Here is a 12,370-nt window from a genome sequence, read left to right as displayed (position 1 = left end):
GATAGGCTGCTCGGTCTCTGACGGTAGCCGACAGGCAACGCCTCAAATCACGTTGATTCCGCTTCAACTGGCAACAGATGAATTTAAAAAAATAAAAGCAGTGTGTTGCTAACTAACCGAGTCCAGCACTCCGACGTTACCCGTTTCAGACGCGAGCTACGTAACATTTCTGCCTTTTTTAATCTGTTAAAATGCTGCCGTTTTGTCATTCACACATAGGTAAGTTTTACGTGAACGTTACCTCGGACTTTATCCAAACATAACGACACATTTATGGAATGAGTTCACGCTCGCGCGATATTTGACACCTGGCGCGTGAGCGTGAATAAGCTGCTGTGATGACATTTAAGTTATGACAGCGAAGAAGAGTTTTCTGTTTGGGGGCATGCTGAATGTAAACAGTTTTGTTGGATATTATTTATTAATCTTATCGTTAATTAAGTAGCCTTATGTCTTTTACATTGAACACTGTGTATAACCGGGTCTTCCGGCAACAACTTTCAAAATAAAGCACTTATAGCTGTGGTACAACGCACAGCTGGAATCTGGAATCGGGCAACCGAAAAATGTGTTTTGTCAGTTAAAATCTATGGCAGTCTCTTCCACTGTGCCTAAATTGCATATCAAAATGAAACCGGTTGAAATACCTACATTTAAAGAATCACACTGAAATTTGTTTTCGGTTTAGAGGTGGCAGCACCAGAGGCGTTTACAGTGACCAACTTTTTGTGTTTTCCACCAAGCATCGACTTATCATTCCACAAGTAGAAAGCGCGCCATCTAGTGGCCAAATCATACATGCAAAACTCCGTGATAGATAATAAAATGCGACCATACCATTTGAGCTTTTTAACACCAAAAAACTCTTGTCATTGAGTTATTGTTGTCATAGTTTATGTCATAGTTACCTCTGTTATTTTCAGGTACTACGTTTTCATAAATAGCAACACTCTATCCTGATTCACATTTTTGTCTCAAAATGAAAAACAAGAGCTCAGGGTTGTTGACATCACCATTATTTTTGAAGGTTTAAATGGGAACTGAACAGACAAATCAATACTTTCTTTAAACAGTATGCACAATATTTGTGTGTGCCAACATTCATTTATTTTTCAAACAGCACACATATTTTAATGCAAACCCATAAAATGTCAAAATCAGTGTTTATAAAGAAAATATTAAATGACATAGTTTTCTTCTCCAGCTGTAATGACTGTGACCATTAAATGTAACTAGCTTATTGACTTTGAATACATTCACACACCAACCACAGGAAACTGATTCGCTGATTCTGTGTGACAAACCAAGTTGAAGGACAACAGAAAAATGGTGAAGAAAATCCACTTTTACAAATTAAAATAACATCAGTATTTGAAATATATTTGGGAAAATACTCTTTTGGCACCACATATGTGGTGTAGACAGCAGAACTGGTCTGTTGGACTGACATAATGCAGCGGACGGATATTTTCTTAGAAAGGCGTAGCTTTAAAGTAGTCCTCCAGGGGAATGAGTGATACGCCTCCGATCCAGTCTTGCAGCCAAACCTGGATCAGCTCCAGCTTCATGAAGAACCACTTGTGTCCCACTGGCCACTTTGCCATCACGGGATGTCTACAAAAACAAGAGTAACACATGAAGATACGTGTGCCAAATATTGTTGTTCTCACTAATTTTCAGGGTTGAAAGAAGCCAACATGTATTCATACACGTCTCCATCCATTAGCTGAGTTACCTTGAGAACATCGCCTCTTTCGCAAACCCGAGCTCCTCTGGGGCCACCTCCACCATCTTGCCTGTTAGTGTGAGTCGTGCACATCTTGGATCCTCTGGATCATATACCATTTGCCTTCAAACACAGAGGACCATGTTACCATTGTAACACACACACACACACACACACACACACACACACACACAATAGGTGTTCCAGCTTTTCTGAGCCTCTAACTAACTTGCAGTCATTAAATTTATCTGGCAACTGCCCCAGGGCCCAGAAAAGCTCCATGCTTACTGTGTGTCAACCAATTTGTACTAATTTTATTGATGTGTTGTTGAAAACAAGCACTACTAAAGCACAATATCAACTGGCATGTTCAAGTCCTTCTGGTGGGTCCTGCTTAATTACCTTCTAATGAGACCATTCTGAAGAGGGCCTCTGTGTTAAGTTAAGTCTCTTTCACACAGAGTTCCCTGTAAATCACTGGGGTAACCTTTCAGGCACTCCTAGTGATTTTCACTTTTCACACATGCTGCATTCAGGAACATTTCTATCTTGTGCCTTTTCACACATGCTGCATTCAGGAACATTTCTATCTTGTGCTTTCTCACACATGCCACAGCGATGCTGGAATCGATGGGGCACAGGACAGTCCAGCAGATGGTGGTTATACAACACTTGTGGGTGCCAACTGCCATAAAACTGAACAGAGGAAGAAGAGGTAGGAGACAAGTCAAGGTTGGATGTACATGTATGTGGGTGCAAAAAGTCTCTTATTATTTTAGGGGAAATGGAGGGCGAGGAACTGTTTTTGTCTGCTGCCAATGTTCTTGTAATGTATTTCATATTCAATAAATGTGCAAGACGAGTAATGTTTTTTTTATCTACTTGAATCAGAAACAGGCATTTGATACATTAAAAAGGAACTTTAAAACAATTTTGGAGCATCTTCAAATACCTCATCAGCAGAGTCTTGTGATCGGGTAGTTCGCTCCATGTGAAAGTGTCTTTAGTCAGATGGACGTTACCTGTACCTGAAATGTTACTCACGAAACAGCTGGACCAGCATTTGCTCTGAAAGGTTACTCAGTCTTTATGTGAGAAATTGGCAGTACAGATTTCCCTGAATATGGATCCCTTCACCCATTCACACACGACCCCATGAAGGAAATGTTCCTGAAAACTTCAGGGATAGACTGCATGTGTTTAGAGGCTTTAGTTAGATGTCCATTATTTCAGTTAATGGGGGCCAAGTAGCCTGGCCATGGGAGTATGTTAAAAGTTAGGGCTTACCTGCAGAATTCTCCCTCAGCCTCTGAGAATGTGAGAGAAGCATAGGGATTACTTTTCAGGTCTGATACGGTGTTGTCCATCGGAGTCACGTAAAAGTAGATGACTCCAGTGCTGTTGTCCAGCGGTCCATCACTCACTGAGAAGATGTTTCCAAAGGGGAGACCTTTAATCTGTGCAAAGAGTAGGATATTACCAAAGACATCTTAGTACAGAGAAAATTCAGTAATGACATATTGTCAGAAGGGTCTGAATGGGTGTGAATCATTTTCAATTGTGATAACAAACTGATCATTTAGCATACATGCAAAAATTCCCCACTACATGACTGCTAAAGCTATGAAATGAAAGTTGAGATGAGCCATCTAAACTAGTCTTATCATGTGGTTTGGTTTTATCGGACAGTGTGGAGAAGGCTTTGAAATAGCATTTAACTTTGACCATTTTGGAAAACAGTAATAAATAAAATATATTAAAATCAGAAACACAAGAGTATTAATTATTATTAGAAACATGGACTGAACAAATCTAAGGTAACAGCAATCATCATGCAGAATTAGGCAGTGTTAAATTACTGGGATCCCAGGGTCTCAAAAGGTTATATTTTACATTTCTTTTTTATTTTAAGCAGCAGATAATTTGTGCACAAAAGTTATTATCATGTGCAACAAGATGAAACTCTTGTTCGGGACTTCGGGAGCTTTCTTGTCAGTTTTGTCTGTGGGACAAGTTACAACTTTTATCATTCTTATTAGTGCATGATGACCTTGTGTAAATCCCAGCATAGCTTTGTACAACCTCAACACAACCAGCCACATAACTGGGGCAGAAAGTACAATTAAGTGGCATCAGCTGGAAATACATGAGAGAACTGCAGCACAGCACTTGAGTGAATGCACAGTTACTTTGCACCACTGGACTTGAGTATTTCTCAGAGCTTTGCTGCAGCCCTGGCTCGACTGAGGTCCTCTCAGTGTCAGTTTACTTCATCATGGGAGCACTGTTGCTCGGCTAGTCCTTTTCCAAACACTGAAATGCACTGACACAGTCATTAGGACGTCTCAGTCCACGGAAAAGTCTCTCTGTGTTACCTTGTCTTGAGTTGAAATGGTGGCCAGGTGTCCCCAGTCACTATAATGAGCTATGTATCTGGCAGTCCTGGCGGTCTCCTGGTGAGGGGGAGGACCGCTGCTGGCGGACTTCTTCACCTTCTCCAGCCGATATGAAAACAGGCGAGAGGAGAGCTGCGCCACATTGTCGCTCTCCGGCTTCACCAGCTCTCCGGGGCTCTCCACGCTGTCCGCGAGGACGCTGGAGGACGGGTAAGACTGCTTCCACAGCCCCGCGCCGTCCACCAGCAACGCCGGGGCGACCTCCTCCGACAGGTCCGCGTCCTCCACCACGTCGTTGGAGGACACGACCCAGGACACCGAGCTCCTCAGGGTGTAGCTTTGACACAGAAACAGGACAGTGGCGAACACTGCCAGGGGAAAGCAACAGGCCCTCATATCAATGAGCTCGGACAATGGCCGCCCGTCATCCACTCTCTTGTTTACAACCTCACGTGTCTGTGTTTTTCGTAACACGAGGACATTTTGCAACACAGATAAGGTTTACAGCGACCCCTACTGGCAAAGCAGGGACACACATTTAACATTCAAACCGGTTTCAATTATGAATGACTGAAACGGTGAAACAGTGATGGCACTGGCACGTAGTAAAGTATGTAAGTATTAGTCCTAGTCATATTTTACTTTCTGCTCAACTATATTTTAAAGGAAAACATTGCAGTTTTTGCCTCAGTAATATTTTGTTTCCCATCCATGTTTACTATATTCTGCAGATTAAGTTTTTATATACAGAAGCAGTGATGATTGTATGCGTTGCAGGGTAAACCAATGGTCCCTAACCTAAAGGTTGGGACCCTCCAAAGGTTTCAAAGACCAATCTAATAAAAGATAAAAGTTACAAAACAGTTAAAGGGACAGATGTATTACACAATTTGCGCTGACATACCTCTTTATGTGTCTGAAAGTCGTCAAACTAAACAAACTGAAAAATCAAAGAGCTTACATCCCCACCATGGTCATGGACTTATTTCAGGGGGTCACTTGCCATAAATGTTGGGTGCACTGGATTGAACTATCCAACAGAATATGAAGTTGTAAAATGATTTCTGACTTGAACACCTAAAACATCAACATGCACAAGTCATAGTGAGCTCCACCTCCATCTTCGGCTGTGCCCTTCCATTTGTGGCTCATGCAGTGCGCAGCATAAAATCAGATCACAGCATTGTGGAAAAAGGGCCAGTTACTACCTGACTTCTTTATTAAAATAACAATAGTTTGTTTGACTGCCCCTGTTTGACTTCTGGGACCAGTAGTATTAAACAGCATTTGCTGTTACCTTCAGTAGGTACAAGTGTCACCAAATGAAGGATTCCAACTTTAATGACTTTTTTCATGTGTTTACGCACCCAAACAAGTCAGTATTGGTACCATGTTCAATACTTGATCTAGTTTCAAACCAAAAACTAATGGCATACAGTGTCACCTAACATTGAAAAACATTTAGTTTCAGGCAGGATGAGCAGTAAAAATCTCTTCTTACAGTGATGCACAGCTTAGGGCAGGGTCCAGATAAGGCCTGCAGGAGGGCCCGTGGGCCAGATTAGTGAGGAAGTGGAGGTCCCATGATATACTGATTCATTACTGCTAGGTTTACCAGACAGGGAAAAGCTGGGACAACAGAAGTCCTTGCTCTTGACCCACTCTCTCTACATCCTGAACAAAAAAATCTAAATATTAAACATTGTTATCCATATATAGAGATCATATCTGATGTTGTTCCGAGAGTATGAAGTCAATTACAGTATATTTGACATAATAATTTAATACCTTCTACTTTGCACAACGGCAAATGACAAATGATACAAAACCGTAACATTAGAAATTTTATTATTTAACATAAGCTATTAACAGCAGTGACATGTTGAATCACATAAAATATTGTGCAGAAATACCATTTATGTTGAAGTGTTTGTGGTGGAGAGGGATCATAATGAATGTTTCGATATATATCCTCTCTGTGATATTATATCTGTCTCTCAATATAACATTAACACTTTACAATTAAATAAAATTCAATACACAAGCACAACAGCCTCAGCAGATTTCAATCAACACCTTCCTGACAGACTCACCAGAACTTAAATATAGCAGTTTGTCTGCAGGGCTGTTGTTTGTTGTATCACACACAATATGTCTGTTTTCCCTCTCAGTCCATGGACTTATCACTCCAGGCCATTGACTTCCTTTTTGCCAGTTCCATCCAGGACGGCTGGCCGCTCTCAGATATGGACTGCAGAGCTGATGGCATTGTGGGAGACGTTGAGGGCGATGAAGATGACGGCACACTTTTCCTCAACCATTTGTCCTCACGAGGTCTGTCTGGAACTTTGGTGGGACTCGACTCTGAAAGACAAAAGTTGCGTCATGTAGCTGCCTGTGAGGATACTGAACACCAATTTACTATTTCTGCAGTCGTAACTGTAGTTAATGTGCATCAACACACCTGCAGGTGCCCCCTCTGGTCTTTCCTCTGGTTTTGTGTCTTTGCTTAGAGGCGTGGTTTTGGCCAAGGCAGGGGATTCACCTGATGTCTGTGCCTCTATTTGAACTTTTTTCACCTCCACCTGAGGAGAGCTGGGAGTTAGATCATCTGAGCAGCATGTCAGTCTCAAAGAATGGTAGGTAAAGAACAAATGTAATGATATTCTACATTTCATTCATTGTTAACAACTGCCATGAAAAGACCCAATAAGGAATTGATCCAACTAACAAGAATTGTCTGTGGAGCCAAAGCCTGAGTCATCTGCGCTCCACTGTCATCCAAAAACTATTAAAAACTCAACAATGAGCCAAAGAATTTCAATGGCCGACATATTCCTTCATTAGGATGAACATGGGCACTCAAACACAGCACCCTGCTATTGTGAACACTCACTAGCACACCAAAGCTAAAGTGGCTAACAATAGCCTCCACAAATGCACAATTTACTTCTGTTCGAGTAATGTTTGATAAAAACTATAATGCCCAGCTCTTTTAGGAAATTACTGAGTTTTAAAACATGAACATATATCAGTCACCCAAATTTGAATATTTACATCCTCAGAGGGAACAAATTGACTTGAGATTGAGTGTCTAAGACAGGGCAGGGAAGTCAAAAAGGAACTATCACATTCTGGGTTTTTGACTTTTCATGGCATTTGTTTACAAAAGAGAAAATATAGAATATCGGCAGTCTTATCCTTTAACTGATTTTCAGTCAAACGTGGAATGAAAGAAAGTTACAAAGAAGTACCACAAACCCCCTTGGTTCCAGATGGAGTGGCCCACTCTGCCCTTTTCTCCAAAAAAGCAGCCTTCTCGCTTACTGACCCAGCCCAGACCGCCCGTCTTCCTGACAGTGATGCGCCCTCCTTTTCCTGCATGCTGCCTTCTCTCTCCTCTCTCCCCAAGACACAAGCTGCAGGAGTAACTGTCGCTGAAGAGATGGTGGAAACTGAGGTTGGAGCTGGAGTTGCAGATTTGAGCTGAACACCTCGACTGCTCCAGGGGGGTTGCTGTTGGCCTGAGGAAAGGTAAGGTTGTGCCGGAGACTGTGCGACGCTCCCTTGTGTGAGCTGAGAGGAGGTTTGTACAGAGGGGGGCTGGGTTGTCCCTGGATTGGCCTGCACAGACACAGACTGCGAGGCAGACTGAGTTGTGTCTGGGTGTGACTGAGGTTCACTGGTTTGTTTTGATGCTTGTGGTTCTCTCGAGGTGTTTGACTGTACAGGAGATGCTGTTGATGTCTTCTGTTGCACTGCCACCAGTGACAGTTTGATAGTCTGTGCTGGACTTCTGCTTTGCTCCGTTTCTGCTTTGATTGCATCAGTTGATGGCTGATTTGCAGCCTCTAGTGGTGTTGTACTGTGTTGTATTTTTACAGTCTGTGTCTGTGCTTGTGCCGCAGTCGGTGCCTCTGTTTGATTCGTTGTCTGCACTTGTGCTTGCGGTCGAGCCGCTGACTGCACACCTGGAAAATCTCTGGGAAATCTGCTAGTAAAAAGCTGCTGGAGGCTTCTGGTCTTCTCCATTGCCAAGCTCATCCAGGACACCTCCGACGGGGCTGTTTGGGGGACAGGCTGGGGCTCCTGAGGCGCTGCAAGGGTAGTTTCAGCTTCTTTGGGATTTGAGGAGGTTGTGTGGACTTCTGATGGCATGATGTGAGGATCACAGGTAGTTGGTGGGTTCTGCTTGACTGGATGGGAGAAGCCAGGTGGGGCTGGATCTAAGGAGTGGCACAGGTCAGTTAGACACTTGGAAGCTCTGTTAAAGTTAGTGAAAGTCTGTACAGTACAAAGGTCCCCTGTGATCTTATCTCTCTAGAGAAAATTACAGTATACATCTGTGCAATGTTTAACCCTATATGGAACTGAAAAAGTGCACACCAAGGCAAAAGTGAATGTGAGCTTAAACGTCTTCTTATTGGTGGAATTAATACGATTTCTCTGACTCACCTGTCAGTCGGAGGTCTCCAGCGGTGGATGGTGTACAAGAGGTGTTTGTGGACATTTTTTTACACACAGAACTTGCAGTATCACTTGTTTCCTGTCTTTTTTGTTTGTCACATTGCTCCTCACACGCTGCTGGCTTCGAGCTGTGGTTAGAAGAGGCATCAAACCGAAGCCTCATTGACTGAGATGTGGAGCGCAGCTTAACGCCAAATGCTGTCTTTCCTTCGTCCTCCTCAACCTCCTGTGCTTCCATTGCCTCTTCCACCGCCTCCTGCCTGCTCTCCGCCTCTACACCCTCAGCAGTGCTTGCATCTGTGGTTACAGTTGTGGATGGCATCACAAATTCCACTTTTTTGAGGCTGTCCCTCTTGTCCCATTGAAGAACTGAGCTTTTGTTTAGAGCACCCTCTTGTCTCAGTTTTCCCACAGCAATGGGACCCCCTCTTGGCTGTAAGTCTCTAAGTTCTGCCTTTTCCCTCGTGCTTGACAAGGGTTTGTCGTCCGCTCTCTGCCTGGCTTCTGTCTGTTCCAGGACTTCCACAAAACTGCCTGATCGGGGTCTTTCTACATCTCTGTTTTTGGCAGCCGTGATGGAGAAATGGAAGGATCCTGGGGCAGGTCTTTTTATTCCCCTCATGCTTTCTGTTTCACCTCGAACCTCCTTCTGAACAGAGGAAGACCTGAATGCTACCACTGAGGCAAAAGCAGTGGAGGGCTGCACGGAGGATGCTTCCGTCATTCCAGCCTTGTTTGGAGTAGTTCTCTTGTCGTGGGACATTACTTGTATCTCAGACCCCTCCTCTCTTTTGTCCTTCAGTTCTGACGGTATAAAGGATGAGTGTGGCCGCTCACTGGACCTTACATCCGCCGGTCTGTGAGGCTTAACTCTAAGAACCTGAGGGGGGAGAGAGGGCACTCTCCCAGGTAGAGCTTGGTCCTGTTGGGGAAGAGTTTGGTAGGATGATTTGGATGCTACCTCTGGTGTGGTTGGCGCCACCTCTGAGGATTTAGAAGGAAGGAGCTGGGATGTAATAGGAATGATGGCCCCTCCTTGTACTGTCTCCGGTGTCTCCTCCTCTTGAGTACTAAGCTGCTGCTCTTCTTCTCTCATAGACTCGGGCTGGTCGATATTGTTTAGGGCATCTAAAAGAGGCCTTGAGTCAGTCTGCAAAAAAAGAGAAGGAGGGGAAGGGAAGTGCATGGAGTGTGTTGTGCATGTTTGTCTTCACAGACAGTATATAAGATGAAAAACAAGTGTGTTCACTCACTGCAGTGAGTCTCTTCTTGGTGCTGGCCCTCTGGTTTCTGGGCTTTATAGACATCCGGTGGCGTGCAGCAGACGTATCCAGACAGGGGGTGAACTGGGCTGGAGAGCTGAAGTCCAACGGGGACTCCACAACAGAAGAATTGGATGGGACATAAGAAGGCAAAGGTTGGGATGGAGTCTGGAGCACAGGTTTGGTTGGTGCAGGTTTGGGCGAGAAGGGACGAGAGAATGGCTGGTACATGGTCTGAAAAGAAAGGAAAATCATAATAAGACAAATCTAAGATGAACACGAAAATATGAAAAGGCAGTCACATTTTCATATTATTAGGACATATGTATTGTATTTATTCCCTAATACCAGACCTCAATCTCCCACATTCCTGACTTTACAGGATAAGGCTGGCTATATTCTACATTTTCTTATAGTAAATAAATCCCCTGAAAATAATAGAAACCCAAGTACCTCAGGCCTCCACGGTTGTCCAAAAACTAGTGAAAACATGTCAATAAGCCACACTGTGTCACTGAGTTTCTCTGAGTCATTCCCACATACGCTGTGTTGCTGCTGTAAAACACTCACCAGAAGATATTAATCTGTGTCTGAAAATAGTACCCAACAAATGCACTATTTACTATTTAGTAATGCTTGCTAAAAGCTGTAGTGCCCAGCTGTTTAGGGATTACTGTGCCTTTAACAAAGGCACAGTAACCAAAAAAACATTCATTTGTGACCCATTTTTTTTTAAATGTACGTCTTGTAATGAAGTAGGAATAAATGAGCTTGGTCGGGTCTGAGTGCCTTACCCTTTAACCATCAACCCAAGAAGTTTGGATTGGCAAAATGTCCACAATGAAAGACAAATGGACACCTACAGGAAACATGAGCATTGCACTTACTGCACTGGCAAACAGGCTAAGGCAAGATGTTTGCATGAAGGCTGCTATGCACTGAGAGGATGCTACTTGTTCCTCCTCTTCACTTCCTGTCCCTGCTAAACTAAAAGCACCATGGCTCCTGTGGCTCCTGCTGACAGTTTGGCATTTGGATAGAGTTAAGGCTATGTGTCTACACCCCGACAGATAACTGACCATCCTTTAAGTGAGATAATAAAGCACCTTTCTGAGGGCTGCCTGGGCTGCGACGTCACCTCCTGAGCTTGCAGGGGGGCTCTTGGATAGACCACCATCTTCGGAGCGGCTTCCCGGATCCTCTGGTTGTCTGATTGGCACAACCAGAGGTGGCGGCCCCAAATGCATCTTCTGCTGCTGAAGCTTCATCTGTGACGCCAAAGCACAAGCATTTTTGAAAGAGCTGCATTTGCAAAGTTCTCACCAAAAGGCCTCTAATAAAAGGCTATACCTGCAGAGCTTTGATCTTGCTGTGAACATTCTCCTGGGATAAGACCCTGGCTGGCTCAGCGTCTGTCTGGACCTCATCAGCCAGAAAGATGCTGTCGTGGGACAATGCCCGTGATCCCATCATCCCCTGGGAGCATCTGTTGGAGCAAGAGGGGGCAAAACATATGAGGGATGACTGCATAGGCCAGAAATCAGAGTAGAAATAGAGCCGTGAAGCAAAACATTTACTATCACATTGACACTCACGCCAAATCTTCCTCTGAGCCGAGTCCCTCTCCGGCTGTAATGTCACTGACTGACTGGCTGAGTTTGGCGTTTATCTCTACACCTCCTCTCTTACTCCCAAGGAGACGTGTTTTCAGAGACTTGAGCCTGGACTTTTTACGTCCTAACGGAGACGGAGATGAAAGATTGAGAGATCCAGGTCGCAGCCGCTCACACACATACACGTGCAGAACACACAGTCTCTTCTCTGCACCCTATATATTCTCTGATCTTTTCTAATTGTTACATGTAGTGCGTGTCAACTCGTATATTATGATCTACCATTTACTCTATAAATGGTCCTCGGTGTGTGCTAGTTACATTTCAATGTTGTGCTGACAAAATCCTTTATTTGAATAGCCTGTTTTTGTCAAAAAAGTTGCCTTCTCTTCATCATGACACTCTCATGTGAAACTGCATGGCAGATAATCTCACCTGGAATGTCCTCCGTGCTTTCTTCTGTATCTCCATAGAAAGACTGCATTTGTCTGATCCTTGAAAGAATTGCAGAGCAGACGACAGGAAAGCATGTAAAGCAAGGCACCGATAATGAGGAGCAATTGTGACAACAAAAGCCTCGGGCATACGCTTTTTACAGGCTGTTGTCACATGCCGGAGGGCATCTAACGCGGTGTAATTACACCACTGGTATGTTCTCTGTTCTCTGGCAGGCACATATGTACAATTAATGTACTCGTGTGATGGTCTGAAGATGTGACACTGGACCTGAGGTTCAAAGGTTTATTGGCACTATCAGGAAGAGTACAAACATTAACTGTTGCTAGGTGTGTCGTTCTGAGAAAACTGTGATCAACCAAACATGATCAAAGAAGCTTTTACAAGACTATATACAGTAGAAGACCCATTAAATGCATCAAGGAAACAACAGCAACAGCATGTAGGTTA

At 43.8% G+C, this 12,370-nt stretch overlaps 2 protein-coding genes across 2 annotated transcripts; both read right to left on the bottom strand.

Annotated features, from left to right (window-relative positions):
• Window positions 1-1,034: 1,034 nt before the first annotated feature.
• creg2 (cellular repressor of E1A-stimulated genes 2) lies at window positions 1,035-4,593 on the bottom strand. Its single transcript, XM_041951195.1, has 4 exons — window positions 4,102-4,593; window positions 3,014-3,183; window positions 1,736-1,849; window positions 1,035-1,614 (listed from the first exon to the last, which is right to left on the bottom strand). Exons 1-4 carry the CDS (start codon window positions 4,516-4,518, stop codon window positions 1,473-1,475), a joined length of 843 nt encoding a protein of 280 aa, XP_041807129.1. The 5' UTR covers window positions 4,519-4,593; the 3' UTR covers window positions 1,035-1,472.
• Window positions 4,594-6,021: 1,428 nt separating this feature from the next.
• Window positions 6,022-11,948, bottom strand: cracdla (cracd like a). Its single transcript, XM_041951424.1, has 9 exons — window positions 11,900-11,948; window positions 11,447-11,588; window positions 11,202-11,337; window positions 10,958-11,119; window positions 9,843-10,085; window positions 8,578-9,739; window positions 7,384-8,348; window positions 6,587-6,707; window positions 6,022-6,486 (listed from the first exon to the last, which is right to left on the bottom strand). Exons 1-9 carry the CDS (start codon window positions 11,946-11,948, stop codon window positions 6,290-6,292), a joined length of 3,177 nt encoding a protein of 1,058 aa, XP_041807358.1. The 3' UTR covers window positions 6,022-6,289.
• Window positions 11,949-12,370: the final 422 nt, after the last annotated feature.

The sequence above is a fragment of the Chelmon rostratus genome, chromosome 13 (genome assembly GCF_017976325.1).
Source record: "Chelmon rostratus isolate fCheRos1 chromosome 13, fCheRos1.pri, whole genome shotgun sequence".
NCBI classification, from domain to species: Eukaryota; Metazoa; Chordata; class Actinopteri; order Chaetodontiformes; family Chaetodontidae; genus Chelmon; species Chelmon rostratus.
This window is presented reverse-complemented; position numbering and strand designations above follow the sequence as displayed.

What these genes read in the sequence shown, in the direction of transcription:
- creg2 (XM_041951195.1), bottom strand. Translation starts at nt 4,518, where the DNA reads ATGAGGGCCTGTTGCTTTCCCCTGGCAGTGTTCGCCACTGTCCTGTTT. An exon ending in CCATTTCAACTCAAGACAAG is followed by an intron (nt 3,184 to 4,101) that starts GTAACACAGAGA and finishes CTCTTTGCACAG; the next exon opens with ATTAAAGGTCTCCCCTTTGG. An exon ending in GCTGAGGGAGAATTCTGCAG is followed by an intron (nt 1,850 to 3,013) that starts GTAAGCCCTAAC and finishes CTGTGTTTGAAG; the next exon opens with GCAAATGGTATATGATCCAG.
- cracdla (XM_041951424.1), bottom strand. Translation starts at nt 11,948, where the DNA reads ATGCAGTCTTTCTATGGAGATACAGAAGAAAGCACGGAGGACATTCCA. An exon ending in TGGAGACCTCCGACTGACAG is followed by an intron (nt 8,349 to 8,577) that starts GTGAGTCAGAGA and finishes GCCACTCCTTAG; the next exon opens with ATCCAGCCCCACCTGGCTTC. An exon ending in CTCCATCTGGAACCAAGGGG is followed by an intron (nt 6,708 to 7,383) that starts GTTTGTGGTACT and finishes AGCTCTCCTCAG; the next exon opens with GTGGAGGTGAAAAAAGTTCA.